Consider the following 17,797-nt stretch of genomic DNA (forward strand, 5'->3'; position numbering starts at 1 on the left):
TTAATAATTTTCAGGGGGAGGGCACCCCCACCTCCCATATTCCATACCCCCCGTATTAGTTGCACCTAACCCCCCTCTAGCCTTAATTCCTAGCTGCGCGCCTGACAGCAGATGCATATTTTCCTTTGATATATTAGTATAGTCATCAAATAATCAATGTACTATTATGTATGCAGTACACTCGGCCCGTAAATGCTTTTCTAATCTACCTATACAAGTAATGTACGACTATGTATTGTGTGGGTACAAAAAATTACTTCAATAACTTAAGGGTGCTGATTCCTAATGAAATCAAATGAGCCTTTGAATATTTATTCATACAGTAAAACCTCTTTACATCGTAAAGGAGGGGACCAAAATTTGGGCAATTTGATGCATGGAGGTACACTATAGAATGGTTTCAGTGATAGGCACCATCCTTTGGAAATGAAAGGCACTACTGTCTTTTAAACCATTATATTTATGTGTTTAAACAAACATGCATGCATCAGTGAACATATATTTATTATTTAATAATTACAGAAAGCAAGCGCTATCACATGATTTTTACCATGATTCGAGAGAAAACGATGTGATCTCTCTTAATTCAACAGTCAACTAAAATGATTAGGATAGTTGGATAACTTTTTTCTTATTCACTGTTAGGTATGCTCTCATATTGAGCAAAATGGCCATAACTAATGATTAATGTGAAAATTACAGCATAATAAGGTATATAAGAAAAAAAAGTGAAACATTTATTGCTGAAAATGTCATTCCATGTACGTAATGGCTACTGCATTAATGGTCTCTAGTTATCTCCTTGGTATGATAAATGGAGGTTTTATGATATAAAGAGGTTCACTACAAAGAGGTTTGCCTATAAATTTACATGTAAATATGACGGGACCGTAGGGGTGGTATGATGTATGGAGGTTTATGATGTAAAGAGGTTCACTACATAGAGGTTTTACTGTAAAAAGTTTGGAAACTTGATTTTTTAAATCTTCATACTAGATGTTTGAGATACTTTCCATGTCATTAAAAGTAGAAAATAATACATGATTTTAATCTGACCATCACTACATTCACCAATTGATGCCGAGATCACTCTGACGGACTCAGTCCACAGTGGTGAATGAAGCAGGCTGACTACCACAGTTTGAAAGCTGGTTGAGCAGGCCTGAGTATTGAATGCATCTATGTGTCTGGTCCTGCTCATTTGCTCATAGCAAATCTTCTTTGTCATCCAATGACAACCTTCTTCCACAGAGGCACTGTTTCTTGGGCAGAATAGTCCATGACACTCAGTTTTGTTCTTAAATGAAGCATTAATGTTCAAAGGTAGCTTTGACAATTCACAACTTCACAAAACTAATAATTTTTATTGAACTGGTTAGCAGAAATAACTTTCCGACCACCCCTGACTTTGCCAGGAGCTTTCATGCTCCAACGAAGAACACATAGTGAACCTTCTATTTAAGCTATTCACAATAGAAATTGACCAAGTAAATTCCCTATCAATGGTAAATAATCTCTGCTGATTTTCCCTTCAATGTCAATTCACTAGTTTGCTATTAACAGTGCCTTGCCATGGTCATATGATGCATCGCAGACGCTTTATCATCAATGATGAAGCATCTATGCTATGATCATCATTAATCTCTTATTCCATATTGAGAAACTGGATTGACTGGACTTGATAAAGAGACATAAAGCAATGCGTAAACACGTAGGCATGAGGCAAATGGAAGGATGACATAATTGATAGGTTGTTGTATGGATAGGGTGTTAAATTCATTTTGGTAAACATAAAACCTCAAGTAGGCTCTTTTTTCCTTTTCAGTTCTGTCTAAGTTCATACCAGTCTCAGCTCGGTTGGTAAACTTAGTGAATGGTCAATTTTCAAGTTATCAAAATTTTTGTTTGGAGTGATGCCATTACTGATTCAGGAACAAAGAACTTTCTCAAATTTCCACCTAATATACTTTTGTGCAATATGATTAGCCTCTTTATTGTTTGACAGGGATGCCCTCGTCACTTCTGTAATTAACTCGTGCACGAGTTTTGTGGCTGGGTTTGTCATCTTCTCGGTCCTGGGCTACATGGCACACGCATCAGGGAAGCCGATAGAGGAGGTTGCAACAGAGGGCCCTGGCCTTGTCTTCGTTGTTTATCCAGAGGCAATTGCCACAATGCCTGGATCTGTCTTCTGGGCACTCATCTTTTTCATGATGTTGCTCACATTAGGCCTTGACAGCTCGGTAAGTTATTAAGTATTAGGTACTTTGCATGAAACTCCTTGTGATTAATGGAATAAATTTGTTAAGTTTCTCAAGTAGACTTTAGCATCAATGTTTCTTGCTTAATTTTGATTTCCCCATCAGCTGTATCAATGTACATACATATGTACTCTCATTATCTTTTGCTACCATATTTCTTCGAATATAGTCCCCCTCTGAATATAGTCCCCCCCTAATTTTGAGACTTCAGTTTTGGGAAAAGTTAAAAAAATGCGTTTGAATATAGTCCCCCCCTTTACTTTTACCTAGGGAATTTTTGAAAAAAAGGGGGGACTATATTCAGACATATACGGTAATTCATCAAGCTAAACTTGTTTGAAGCCATGCCTTATTTTCAGTCAATATAATATATCATTGTACTAAAAGAATGTAAATTTAAAAAATCACGGTAGAAAATTAAAAGTTGGACTTGAGAAAAAATTATGAATTCAGATATGTTTTGCCCCTTTGTTGGAGACAAACTGCTCTGCATAAATTTAGATTTACAACTGCCAATGTTGCCATAAATCAAAGCCTCTTATCCATAAAATAAAATGTCTTCTTGACATCTAGAAGGAGACCTGGAAAAGCTGTGGCATAGCTGGTTTGCTAGGAAAAATTTAATTAATTAAATTGGATCTTAGTTTATTTGAAGTACGTATACAATATACTTTATTGATTTACTTGAGGATGGTGTGGCTTGATACACATCACTATGAGTGGGACAATTTAAGTCTGAGTAAATGACCACATTGCCAACAAGGATTGGAGCCATCGGCATGCTGTGGGTGCTGTGGACCATATGTTTTGAAGAAATGTAGCATAAATCATTAATTTTAATAGTGAAAATTCCCAGATAGGGAATTGGCAAAAGATATACATAATTATCTTTTCTATCATAGATATTCAACCCTCATGCCCTCACCTTGATTGATCAAAAATTGCTTTTGGGTACCTACCTATGGCATGTTGAATTGCAGAAAAATAATGGCAAAAGTTATTTAATTAATTTTATTATATTTTATATTCAGAATGATGCTTATTTTATAACTGTCTATATTAGGGACAAAGTTTAAATGGGGGGCTAATTGACTCAAGCACTCTTGGAACAAATCATTATTATGCCTATCCTTGAATATAAGATACGGTCTCAGGCATTATTTTGTGGAATTGCTTCATTATAGAATAAAATAAAATAACTTCGTTTTATTCCACGCTTTATTTTAAATAGCACGACCCGGGTTTCAACATCTATGATATGATATATGACATACTGATGATAACACTAGATGTTGAAACCCAGGTCGTGATATTTAAAATAAAGTGTGGAATAAAACAAAGTTATTTTATTTTAACCTATCCTTGAAGCCTATATCCATGAAGTATGGCAAATCATGTGAGATGTGCTGAATGGAAATGATTGATGCTCCATTTTCTGACAGTTACACCTTCTCGACAGGAGCGAGAAGTAAGATTTGATAAAAGTAGCCATAGTTTCACTAACCAATAAAATAAGAGGCCCCAAGTTTGTTTCCAAGCAAAATTTCCTATGATATCAGATGGTTCCTGATTCTGTTGAACCCTATCTGCATTACCTATTTTCATTTTTATTTCCTTTTATCATAGATTTACTCATTCTATTTTCCCTCATAAGCTGCTTCAGCCAGTTAGTACCATTACATCAATTATTCTTCAGCCATTTCTATGTCTGACTCCAGAATGAAGTGCTTCTAATCTTCTTTAAATCCCTGAGAGTGGACAATTTTTCTGTGTGTATTTATGAATGCAAAAGTTTCAATATGCCATGCTTATCACCTTTCGAAAGGCTCAAAAATAAAAAAATAAATTTTTACATTCCAGTTCGGTGGTTCTGAGGCAATCATTACTGCTCTAAGTGACGAGTTTCCTGCCATCGGAAGGAACAGAGAAATATTTGTTGCAGGTCTCTTTTCATTATATTTTGTTGTTGGACTGGCTTCATGCTCACAGGTAAATATCCATTCATCTCTACATTCCCTCATGGGTACTCAAACCATTTTACCGTGCTGTTCTTATGGCATATTTATGCATTTCCTTCACATTTATCTCATTGTGATAAAAATTTTTATTATGTACTGTCATAAGTCGCATTAGTTTTTTATGTAGATACTAGAGATGTGTGATTACTATCCGCAAATACTGGAATACCTTGAATACTAGAAACTAGATACATTTAATGAATCTGTGTCATTGTTACGGTGGCAATGTCTCTCATAGATTATGAATGAGAGTAATGAGTATCTGTACTAGTTACAGAATGATGGCATGCTTTCCTAAAGGTGTTCCGCAGTGCCATATATGTACAAGAATCATTTGACAACTACTGTTAACTTAAGCTTCCTGCTGATGCTTTTCTGAAGTAAAACTACTTTTTCTGCTAAACGTATTACAATATTTTTCCTATATTTGGAATGTGAATTTGGAAGTTTAGCCTTTCAATATATGTACTCCCCCTTGATCAGTAATTCATCCCAGAGTTGGTTGGAATCAGTGAGGATAAAGTTCACCGTGGACTGAGCCTTAGCCATGTCAAGCATTGAGGTTGGTGGTTCTTGATTGTTTAGCTTGGGCAGTTCACACCAGGAGGATCTCTGTTTGCATTGTCCAGATTTGAATCTGCACCCCATGATCCATGATCATCAGCATAATGCTCGAATGACTAAACCTCGTTAATTGGGTATGGCAAGTACATATTTTCTTCATCGGCCCTCCAAATCAGAGCCGGTTCTAGACATTTCCTAGTGTAAGTGAACAACACTCGCCCACCTCTTCAATAATAATCTGAGAGGTAGTAGGGATTCTCTTTCAGTGGCGCTGACTCCATGGGGCCTGAGGGGGCCCGAGCCCCCTCGAAAATTCATTAGCATAGGTGTGAAGAAAAAATGTGTCATGCTTGTCGATTTACCCCGGAGTGTCCAGATATCGAGACTCGAGTTATCAGGGTTCTAATGTTGATCATATGACTCTTCTAAAATGCTTATAAAAACTTAAAACTCACTACTTAAAAAATTTCCCAGGGCAAGATCCCTGGTTTCGGCCCCCCAATATTTTTTGTAAGTCGGCATCCCTGTTCTCTTTGGATACATTTTAAAATAAATACAAAGTAATAGTTTAGGAATGAGGGTGGAGACTTAAACATCAGCGTGAACAATGTGCTTCCTCTTATGTATCGAATGTGATATTTTTAGAACTTCAAAACAAATTACATACATATTGGACTGAGGGCTTAGGTGCCCCTTTTTGCTGGAGGCCTATGCAGCGCCATACTTTGCTTACCACTTAAACGGGCCCTGCTCCAAATATGCATGAAGGAATCATCTCTTTTATTCCTGATCTTCACCTCTGGGAGTACTCAATCTCCATGTTGTAAACTTCTGTTGATTGATGTGTAGTCTTCAACGATGAAGCAGCTCTGTGGTTGCTTATAATTTTTTAACATGGTTCATTGAGTGAATTTAAAAGCAAAGAGAAGTCCGACTTTTCGATTATTCATTAGTTAAATACATACAGTAGATCCCTACTTTATGATTGGTTCCACTCCATGGATTCAGCATACAATCTGAGGTGATTCTGCACAGGTTTTTTAAAATTTCAAATTTTGCCAATTTTATTTCCTATAATAATATTACTAGCACAATATGTCATCAATATTATAATTATACATCTTTTTTTTATAAAGCATATTTTAAATATGGCAAATGTACCTATACAGATGCTCTTTAAACTGATTCCTCATTTTGGAAATAATATAATGAGTTCAGTCTGATGACGTCAAGTAATTGATAATTAATTTTTTCCCCAATAACCATTTTCAGGGTGGCTTCTACTTCTTCCATCTGCTTGATCGATATGCTGCAGGTTATTCCATGCTTTTTGCTGTACTCTTTGAATCCATTGCTGTGTCTTGGATCTATGGTAAGTAGCAGTGAAATTTCGAAAGGATTTAGTTTTCTTTATGTGTAAGTTTGTGCAGGCATGCATCTAGGAATTAAGGCTAGGGGGGGTTTAGGAGCAACTAATACTGGGGTATTAGTAATAAAAATATGGAATGCAGAAGGTGTAGGGGCCCTACCCCAGAAATTTTTTAAGATAAATGGTTCAAAGTGGTGAGTTTTACAGCTTTCTGAGAGATATTTTATTGATACTTACAATATTCTATAAGTAATTTTATCCAATTGACTAAAAAGAATTAAATTTTAAAATTTCTCTGAGTTCTGGGAGAGGTTTTATCCCCCAGATCCCTCCCCCCACTGCGCCACTGAGTTTGTCTAAGGTTTTGGGTGGCAATGATCAGAGAAACTAGCATTTCAGGACCTGAGTCCTCTATTGCCTTTGGCATTACTGGAAATTATGGTCGAATCAACTCTTAACATGGTAATGCTTAGTATGACTTGTAGCCTGTGCTTCACTTTTTTCATCGGCAGCTGTATTTTCCTTGTGGAAATCTTGCTTTTCTTCTTCTCATGCATTTAGCAAGGTGATTATATAATGAAGAGTTTGGTTTCAAATGCTTTTGAATTGACCAAAAAAACATCTTCATGACGCTACCGGCATACCACCCAGCTCTCCTGAAGCAAGTTTCTAACTATTGCCAACATATTTTCCTGCAAAAGAGTAAATCGTCACCTTGTTCTCCCTTTTTAAGAACTATGACCTTTATCCCATAGCTTGATGAATTGTTTAAACCATTAGTGCATATAGTGTCCGATATATTGGACGCGCATATTTTATTTTTTTTTCTGAGCTCCAGTTAGCATGCGCTACATTGTGATATCATATTATGTTCAAATGGAAATCTGTACTCACCACTTTGCTAATATCCTAGTTGCTTCCTTGAATTTATTGTGCTAAGAATCATTTATGTGAGACATAGCATTGAAAGAATTTTTAGTCACCCATATGGGGTAAATAAATCATTTTTTATTGAAGTATCTACAGTGCAACCTCGATAGAACGACACCCCACGGGGCACTAATAAACAATCGCTATAGCGAATTGTCGCTTTACCGGAGGTGGAGCAAATAATAGCCAATATACCTGTTGCGAACAGATATACAGGAACAGGAGTGGTGCGGCGACAGATAAACATCTATCCGATCAACGTAAGCATAAATCCAGGCGAAAGGCGATGTTTTTTTGCATCACTAAATTTCCTTACTCAAACAACGACTAACTATTCAAACAATTTATAAGCGCCGCACTGAATAAAAATCATGCAAAGCATTGTTTCGTCATCATTATATTTATCGAACGACAGTTTACCACATAAATTTGAGACTGAGCACTCCATTAACTTCATTTCTAACAGATCGCTAGCAATTACAGAGGTTAAGGAGTCTTGATGAAAGTCTTCCGGCGGTGAAACCCTCGCTATGGCGAGAGCCAAAACCATAGGGTCTCGTAAAAACGAATTTTTTAACACGCTTATTATAGGGTCAATTGATGGTGCATCGGCTATCCCTCATAATATCCCTGCGGGTCCCTCGGGGGTGTCGCTATAGCCCGTACTCGCTTTAACGAGGTTCCACTGTATATAGCAAAATACGTGGATAATTTCTCTCACATTTTTTTTCGTTAGTATGAACTTTTTCTTTGCAATTTTTCGTATTTTTTTTGCAGACTATTTTATGTCAGTTATCATCACTGAAAACTGACCATCCGATCTATGCATGGTTCATACATTGGGGGTCAGATCTCATAGCAAATCTGATAATGGCTGCTCTTATATGTGCACCATAATTCTCTATTTTAGTGATGTATACTTTAATTATAAAATCAAATTTATTTTTTAATGGTGGAATTCTAAAATACTTTATGCTCTCATGGGTTAAAGATATTATTTGTAATCACCTTTTCCTATATCTTCACAAGTAATATTGTATGGCTTAAGTGGCTACCTTTTCATGTCTGCAGGTCACTTGATCAATTTGACGTAACTCAATATGTATTTGTTTTTATTTGTCTACCAATGATATACTGATATCCTTACTGCCCTTCTCGAACCATTCTGAGCACGCCAAAAGGGCAAAGATGATTGAAAATGACATTGTATTGAGGTCTTATTTGAAATGTGATGGAGTGATAGAATTTGTTTTACAGTGATTTTTTCTGGTGACTTTGGTGAATGCTAAATGAAAGTCATCCTTCAATCACCTTTATTAAACCAGGAAATATAATTTCTGATCTTAAATTTGCATACAAAAATTACCTTTCATTTCATTCCGGTAGAATTATCAGTCAGATATAATTATGTTAAAAATTTGGTGATTTTTGCATAAAATTAAGGCATTTGGTATCCCCTTTTGTTTGAAAGGTAAAGGTATGTTGATCCCTGCCAATAATACTGTTCTGTACATGTGAAGCATTTAATGCTGAAATAATGTTCCATCTTAATTATTTTCTTACCAGGGATCGACAGGTTCTGTGCTGACATCAAAATGATGCTCAAATTTTCCCCTGGCATCTACTGGAGGGTGTGCTGGAAGTTTGTGGCTCCTCTTTTCTTGATGGTACGTACATAGATTCAGTGTGAACTCATTCAAGCTGTGGCCCCTTCTTCATGATAACTAACCAACAGCGTACATCCATAATTCATTGAAATATTTGGACTTAAACTTTTCCCTACTAAAGACGAAAGTATGCATCTGGACATTTCTTGACTCGGGAGACAAAAGCCACAAATTTTTGTTGGACATTTTCCTACCCAGGTGAATGCCGAATATACACATTTCCTTGTTCTCCCCCTATTATGATGGTTGCGGGAGTGCAATATCTTTGTTTCGGGACCCATCCCTTTAGGGGTTAGGCTTTACCCTTAAAATCCGGGAGCAGGTAGGTACCCCGACCCCTCGTCTTACCCCTCGTCTTACCCCTCTTTGTGGTAACGGAACCATGGCCATACAATTGTTTATCCAGTCATTTTGCAAAATAAATATTTGTTCCTTTCTCAAGAAATATAAATTAAGAATTGAATTCTTTGTTTTTTGAGCAGCATTTACAATTTTTAAACAACATTCTGCGATAAATATTAACTCATATATCAATTTCAGTATAAACATCAGTATGGAAATTGTTGCTGCATTAATATTGACGGTAGAACTGCTTTCAAAATTTTTATCATTCTCAGAATAAAACGAGGAATTCCATTCAAAGTCCTCAATTTACGTTCAAGCAACAATTATCCATATACTTAGCTAATTCATATAAACAAATAATGATTGACCGCGAACCAATGCCACTGATAGATTTATAAACCCTGAAAGGAGGGAGCCCAACTATCCTCAGAGTCCGAGATAATGCGGAGTCCCCACTAGGAAGAGTCCAAAAAGGCAGGTGCTAAGAGTATGTGATTATCAGCAATACCCTTCTTAGCAAATGTCTTGCAAAAATGCCCCGTACGGAGGGGACAGAAGAATCCTTCGGGGCTCAGTACAGCAGTCATGCTGAGGCAAAAACTCCACCGTCTCGAAAGGGTTAAAAACCATTTATTTGAATTTCCATTAAATATAAATTTTAACTAAATCATTGCAAAATAGATTGGGAGGAGAGTAGTAGAATTTCCAAGCAGAAACATATATCAACTAATTTTTGTTTGTAATCCACAGTAAAGACTCTCCTTAATCATTCCCATAATGATTCCCGTTTAAGGAGAGGTTCGAAGTTTTGGCACTGCTTGCATCAGAATCCACCACTTTGTTTAGAATTTAATACATTTTATTGCCTGACTGTTGTTATCTTGATTGAAAATTCATTTTTTTCATTGACTTAATGTAGCTAGGTGTTATATAATCTTCCTTAGACCTCAGTTAATTTCTTAAAGTCTGAAGTGCCAGTGTAATACTAAGGTCATTTCAAATGGTGGGAAAAAATTGTATTTGGCCATCTACTTCTATGTTAAAACTTATGAAAATAAAAATGGCCTTCATGAAGAAATTATAATTCCATATTCATCCCTAAATTTATGTAGCAAACCCACTAGAGTCTGTAGGCCTCTCAACAAATGTCTAAGTGATGCCTTATAATTATCCACGAATCTTGCTGTTTTAAAAATAAACTCTTCCCCTTAAACTCACACCTCTTAACTAATCCCATAAATGATTTACCATTTTCCTTGAATACAGATAAAACATCTGGGGCAAAATTGGACAACCTTGTCTCACATCTTGTCCACCCTGATTTTACATTTGCTACTTTCACTTGTGCAGTCTAGGCAGTACACAGATGAGGAAACAATCTCCCATCAATCGACTGTTTGCCTATTTTCATAAGAATGTTCAGTACCTACCTTTTGTCTGATGAAGGTCTACCGTGTATCTACTAAATCATAAAATTTGGGATGAAACAATAGGGAGAGCGAAAGTGATATTTTCACCTTAGTTACTGCTAAATATTGTATTTTGCTAATACCAATAAATGTTTGACAATATAATTTTCTTTTCAACTGCAAATTTATACCTACTCTTAATTCCCAAAATATATTTATTTAAAAATACATTTATTTCAACTCTAATGCTTTTTCTTGATTACAAATTTTTTGACTGTTTACCCTTTGAGTGGATACTTGGTCCATTGAAGATATCATTATTATTCTCACATTCTTTTCTTTATTCTTACATTTTTTATTTCATTTCTCAGTTCATCATTGTTTATGGCCTTATCGGCTATGAACCCCTTCAATACGGTGATTACGTCTACCCAGTCTGGGCCAATGTACTAGGATGGATGATAGCTGGATCGAGTGTTATGATGATACCTGCCATGGCTATATACCAAATAATTATAACTCCTGGTACCTTCAAACAGGTGAGTTTAATTTTCAATCACATAGATATGTGATGTCACTTATGCAATATTTTTTGATTTCTTAGCATTTGAGATTACGATTTTTCAATTTTACTTGTGTCCTGCTGTCTTTTTGCAGCTTGATATGCAATAGTTTTCATTTAAATGCCCTACTTTTTATTACCTGAGCCCTCAGAACCCTTGCCTGTGGTTAACAACTGCTTATTCAATGAGTCAAGTTCCTGCTATCATAGCTACACTTCTACACCTTCTTCTTCATAGCTGTAACTTCTATGCCTATATTACAGTCCACCATTCCCAACCCTTTGGACACACCTAGTGGCTTCAAGCTAAGCAATAAGATTTTTATCATCACATATTGTTAATAATTGTGTCACCTGAAGATGCGTCAAAGCAGAAAAATATTGATGATGTCACCAAATACAAATTATAATTTTTGTGGGCTTAACTCATGCAGTAACACAGATAAGCAATATTATTTATAAATCAAGAGGTTTATCCCTTTTGTGCTGAATCTTGGGTGGAGCCTATGAGCATTTTCATATGCCGAAGACCTTATGTTGTGTACGGCTATCGCAAAGTTTTCAATGCGAACGACCAGACATCAACTATAGCTGGCAATGGGAAGGGAAATGACCTCTGAGGTAGCAATGGTCGGATGCATTCAGGCCCTGCCTGAGACCCAGCTTAGCGAGACCTTAGGACTATTCCTTGGCAATGAAGCTTGACCCATCCTCTCATATTATGATCCTCCTCACTGCAGGAATCCATCACAGGGTGGTTTAATTTTCAATGACATTTTGTCACATGCTCTTTTTTTATACTTTGAAATGAATTCTTCACTTTTTTCTGTGAGTAAGCAATTTTTGAACGAAATTTTATCATTACTAATTTCAAGCTTTGTGATTTAAAGTCTAAGTATCTTGTTTTCACTAACTTTGTTATTATCAATGCTAGAAATTCATTTAAAATTCCAATCTGCTTAGAAAAATGTTAGTTAACCCTTTCACTGCTGTTCAATCTCCGAAAACCTTCTCCTCACATGCGGCAAAAAGGTTAAAATGTGTTCCGTTGGGCCATGGAGCAGGTACTTACAGGGTGGGTGTGGTACACCCTCTGTAGGGTCGCAAATCCAGGACCCTTTCCTCGACGAGCTCACCCTTTCACCCTTGCTGGCCATCTCTTGGACCCTCCGAGCGGGGGGCGGCCCTTCCGAAAAGTGACCACTCTGACTGCAATTTTAAAATCAACCAATCAGTCTGATCACCAATTTCCATTGCCCTCCTGCCAATCAAGTACGTCTTTGAACGGTATTTCTGTGATGAGAAATAACGATTTTGTTAACTTTGCTAAAAACATGGCTGCGGACCACCGAAAATTGGCCACTTTAGCAAAGTTAACAAAACCATTATTTCTCATTGCAGAAACACGGTTCAAGACGTACTTGATTGCCAGATTGGCAGGAGTGCGATACAAACAGTTATTTTTTGATGATCACATTGGTTGATAGATTTTCAAAATGCAGTCAGAGCAGTCGCGTTTGGGGAGGGAGGCCCCCCGCTCGAAGGGTCCAAGAGACGGGCCAGCAAGGGTGAGCTCGTCGTTGAGGAAAGGGTCTCGGATTAGGGACCCTTCAAACTGCTTCGGCAAAAATGCACGGCAGGCATGAAGAAAAAGTACATTCACAGCAGTGAAAGGGTTAATTTTATAGAAGAGTAAATTATCGAAATTCATAAGCAATACTTGGTTTAAAAAAACAGTGGTGAAGCTATAAGTTGACTGTGGACTCATGCTAAGATAGGTTCAGAGGGTCTAGTCCCGTGACCAGGGTAATGGGTGGGTGTCCGGTTGAAGGTCCCAAATAGGAGGGACGAGAATATCAGGGCAACTCCTCCCCAAAAAAGAGCTCCATACAGAGAGGTTTAAAATATGCTTTTAGGGTCTTCGAGGGTTATCTCGTATCAAGAGAAATAACTAAGCCCTATATAACAAATAAAATCATGTCCATTTATTTCATGACACAAATACAAGCACATGGGAAATGTGTCTAGTGGCTGATGGCCGCGAATTCAATCACAGCTTCCGTGTTGTCAGACAGGTCTCACTCTTGTGAACTCCGGGATGCTACTAATCGTCCCAGGGTGCCAAATCCTTAGGGTCCTGTTACCGGCATAGGCACTGGCAGGAAAGGGTTAAGTATGTTCACTGCTGTTTCCATCGGCAACCTCCTTTTAATATTTCTTGAATGACGAATGACAAATGAGAGGTTGTGACTTAAACAAGCAATCACCCTCAAAGATCTCCTATACCAGTGGTGTAACTATGGATGTGGGGGGGGGGGGGGGGGGGGGGGGGGGGGGGGAAGAATGAGGGGGATAGATCCCCCACACCAAAGACTTGGAGAAATATAAAAAATGTTTAAACTATTGTCTAGTTTTGACATGTAATAACTGCATCTGCTTCAAGTTTAATTTTAAGTGACAAAATTATATATAATGTATTTCCAGGTACATATGTCATTTTTCAAAAATTTTCCAGACACCTTGTTGCCAGAGGGGGGGGGGGGGTCGCCCTCCCAGGCTCTCCCATCTCCCCACAAAGCATACATATATCTAATTATGCCACTGTCCTATACAAATAAAAGGTTAACAAAAATTTGTTAGTCTAGCATTGGTCTGCAGAATGATCCTTCCTGCCATGTTTCATCAGAACAGAGATCCTCAGTGAGAACATTCTGATTCTACAGTAGTTTAAAGATGAATTAGACCATTCATGGGCGTACCCAGAGCAGGGGGGGCAGCTGCCCCCCCCCCCTTAGAAAGTTTTGACCAAATTTTCTTTTGAAGAAAAATTATATACGTTAAAGATAGGGATCTTTAATAAAAAGCATTATTTATCCAAGGAAATAATAATAAAAGATAATAAATTGCTGTCACAATTTTCTTAAAATTTTGGTTTCATTAGCCTTTCCTGCTAGAATGTTTCTTACAAATAGGACTTGAACGACCAAGGCTTGCCCCCCCCCCCCTAGTTTTGATCCTGGGTACGCCCTTGAGACCATGTATATAGTTTAATAGGGTACCAAATGCTCCTCCCAGCAATTTTAAAATTTCCTGTAGTGTTTTGTTGTTTCTGGAAAAATTAGTCACATTATTTATGGGTCACGTCTTGCATATGAAATTGTTGGAAAGGTGATGGATCAGGGAAAACCAGCACGAATTCACCAAGCGTGCATGATAATTCTGTGGTTAGAGTTAAAAGAAACACATAGTTCCTAATAATATTTTTGATAAACATTATATTCTCATGATCAAATGGCCAAGGTTTAGCACAGCAATAGGTCTTGAATACTTTATACAGTGGAACTTGGTTAGTACGTTTCTGAAGGGACCACAAAAAATGAACGTACTAACCAGGAAAACGTGCTAACGAGGAAAGTAAATAATAGCAGTCGGGGTAATTGCAATCTGTGGAAAAGTCGTCATAATTACAATTACTATCGGTAGTTCTCGTAGGATCGCCTTCCTGAACTCTTTTCACCTTTAAAATAAAGAAAATGGGCGCTACATTGAAAAACAATACCATGTGAATAAAAATCACAATGTTTTAATAGATTTTCCGAAGACAATTACACGAAAACGGCGTCTTTCTCCCGTGATTTATCCTATATGTATTTATAGAAAGAGGACAAGTAAAGCTAAGTCATTTCTTTTTTGTCACAGCATACTCGGAGAATATAACAACAACCCTGAGTATGTCAACGGGTTGTTTTTAAACATCATAAAAATTGGACAAAATTATATTAACCTTAAATTACGGCAACAGCCGTACACATTCGCTTCTGGAATAAAGCCATATCGATTGTTATATCGATCGATATATCGAATAATAACACGCAAGATTATTAGATTACGACGTAATTACAGGAAGATTTTATATTATACAGCTGAAATTTACTTTAAAAATTTGTTTAATGTCGTCTGCTTTCGTGCCGAGATCAAGTATTTTTAAGCTAAGCTTCGCGTGGAGATCCAGAGCATCGTCTGCTCTCGCAGCAGTAGTCAAATACGCACGTACTCCGCAGCATTGACGTCGTGCAGTACTGCTTTAGATAAAGTGGGAATTGGATAAGACTCATTTCTTCATCATGATAACTCGTGCAATAGCAACAATTGCCCACTCGTGAAATTTGTGCGCAGTGGGCACTCCAGAGGCAACAGAAGGTGAGGAGCTCGGGGTGGGGAAAATTGGGGCTTCTCATTGGCTGCAGTTTTGCATAGTCAGACATTCCTGATAAATTCATCACGTCATAAGAATTGAGAAATGCATTTGGATAAATCACGGTCGAAGAAAGATATGTAGAATGAATGCAAGAATGTTAATGGCTAGTAATAATAAATTAAATCATGACTTCGGAGCTTTACGACCCTTAAGAAGATACTGGAGAACGAATTGCGGGTTGCGTCACGGCTAGCAATTGAACGTACTAACCAGGAAAGCGCAATTTTTTCCAAACGTACTAACCAAATACTTTTGCCTGTATTTTGTTCCGATGGTACCGGGACCGAGAGAAATCGTCGTACTAAGGAGGAAAACGTACTAAGGAGGAACGTACTAACCAAGTTCCACTGTAGTTATCATCATTTCATGGTGGATTTTATATTCCAGCGATTGAAAATTCTTCTTACACCATGGAGAGATTTGCAAGCAGCCAACATGAATGGTGTTCAAACGGATGCAACTCATATTAGGATGATACCAACTCCAATGGCTGACAGTGTCTGAGAAAATTGGATTCAGTGAAAATCATGTGTGAATTGCCATGCGTTAAATTTATAGAAATGTGATAATGTATTGCATCACTGCTGAGGCGCTCCAAAATATATGGAAGCCCCAAGAGAAGGCCTGGATTTTGTGCAAAGGCACGTAAGGCACGAAGCGAAGATTAAACACAAAACAACAAACTATACCATACTGTAAGTTGGTTTGGTAATTTATTTATTCATCTTTGACTGTTGCTGTAGGGATATATTCATGATTTTGTGTATACATCTTAAGAAACTCATGAATGCACTAAATACTTATTACTTTTTTGCAGTTAGTGCTTCGGTATGTACATATTTGATGGATTAAATTAGACATTATCGCAGTTAATTGAAAAAGTGCAGTATAATTGCATAAGGTGTAATGTATAAGTGTGTGGCTTGCAATAATATGAATTAAAAGAAACATTTTATTTTGTTAAAGATATAGAATTGACAAAATGTACAGGGTGGATTACACATTTCAGTGTAATGTAGATGATTATTGTTTGATACTTGTTATACTATACTGTGGTGTTTCTCTATGATGAATGTTTTCCTGAAAAAAAATTGCTGCATTTTATGGACTCTAGGCCCATAGGTGATTATTATAGGTTGACTGGTAGTGACTGTGACATTGTTCATGTTTCGTACTATGTGCTACCATCACAGAGTCATGGTATGCACATTATCAGAGAGTTATCATTGATACCATGGGTTTTCCCAAACAGCCATTTGGGAAAGCTCAGGTAATGCTTTAATCACTAACTGTTATTCAAATCCACCAGATTCATGAAGAGAAGTCTGTATTTTCATTCATGATGAAGGAAACCTATTTTATATCCTAAACACACTGAGTATTACCATTTTGTTTATGGGTCCAATTGTTATCTGATGACTGGAATGGTATATATCAGCTGTAATTGTTGTTAAGTGCTGAGGTTTCAAATGGACATAAATATATAGAGAGAACCTATATGGCTCCTATGTTTAGTACGCTTAATGAGTGTGAAATCATATTTCTCTGCTATGGAATAAGTGTTTGCTGTTTTACCCATTTTGTAAAATTGCGGTACCAAGTTAAAACTGTGCCAAATGAACAAAATTAAGATCTTCAATGAGATACCTTCATTGTTGAGGTTACATAAATCTGATATTTCACAGTGATGTGGAAGAAAACAAGATGCAGCCAATATCTGTGAAGCAACTGACTGTAAAATAGCTTTTGGTTTTCTCCTTATATCCTGGAAAGGTAGGGATTTATATTGTTGTGAGTGTTTTATCCTTCCAATGCTTATTGCCGTTTAGTGATTTAAGTGCAGTTGAACATCGATGTGCTACAAGAACTGGAATAATTGCTTTATTTTTCCAACTCATTCTGTTTCTTTGACGCTCGTGAATGAATGACGTTCATGAAGACATTTCTTTTCTTTGAAAATGAAGTCATAACTTCACTTGGATGATGGGTATAAATTCTTTGCGGTTTTCAGGTTTTGAGATTTGTATCACTGATTTGTATTTTTCAGCATTATGATGTAAATTTATATGTAAAGAGTTAATATATCAATTATTTGACCAAATTTGCTTTGATTTATGTGCTTTAATTATTCCAGCCAATTTCATACCACATAGTACGTAGGGAATGAGTTTTTATATTCCACCGCAAAGGTCGGGAAAGCCAAAGCCAAACCAAATGTACTCCAATACATGTTGGAAAATACATTCATGATTGTTTTCGTGTCTCTTCAGATTAATAAGGTTTCTTTCCCATGCATTTTCTTCATATAGGCGGTGAACCATGGAAGGAGCTTTGGGACATAATGAAAAAATTTGGACCTTTCATTTCTATTAAAGATGCATATTAAAAATGATGATTTTGTTTGGGGCATGGAT

The 17,797-nt window shown here is 36.9% G+C and overlaps 1 protein-coding gene across 2 annotated transcripts in view; it reads left to right on the top strand.

Moving 5' to 3' along the window:
• Positions 1 to 17,484, top strand: part of LOC124158879 (sodium-dependent dopamine transporter) — a 186,261-nt gene extending 168,777 nt beyond the window's left edge. For both annotated transcript variants that reach the window (XM_046534280.1, XM_046534279.1), the window contains 6 exons: positions 2,006 to 2,243; positions 4,122 to 4,250; positions 6,116 to 6,215; positions 8,709 to 8,809; positions 10,935 to 11,102; positions 15,771 to 17,484. In XM_046534280.1, coding sequence (XP_046390236.1) covers positions 2,006 to 2,243; positions 4,122 to 4,250; positions 6,116 to 6,215; positions 8,709 to 8,809; positions 10,935 to 11,102; positions 15,771 to 15,887 — 853 coding nt within the window. In that variant the 3' untranslated portion in view covers positions 15,888 to 17,484. The remainder of the gene's footprint in view (positions 1 to 2,005; positions 2,244 to 4,121; positions 4,251 to 6,115; positions 6,216 to 8,708; positions 8,810 to 10,934; positions 11,103 to 15,770) is intronic.
• The last annotated feature ends 313 nt before the right edge of the window (positions 17,485 to 17,797 follow it).

The sequence above is a fragment of the Ischnura elegans genome, chromosome 5 (assembly GCF_921293095.1).
Source record: "Ischnura elegans chromosome 5, ioIscEleg1.1, whole genome shotgun sequence".
NCBI lineage: Eukaryota > Metazoa > Arthropoda > Insecta > Odonata > Coenagrionidae > Ischnura > Ischnura elegans.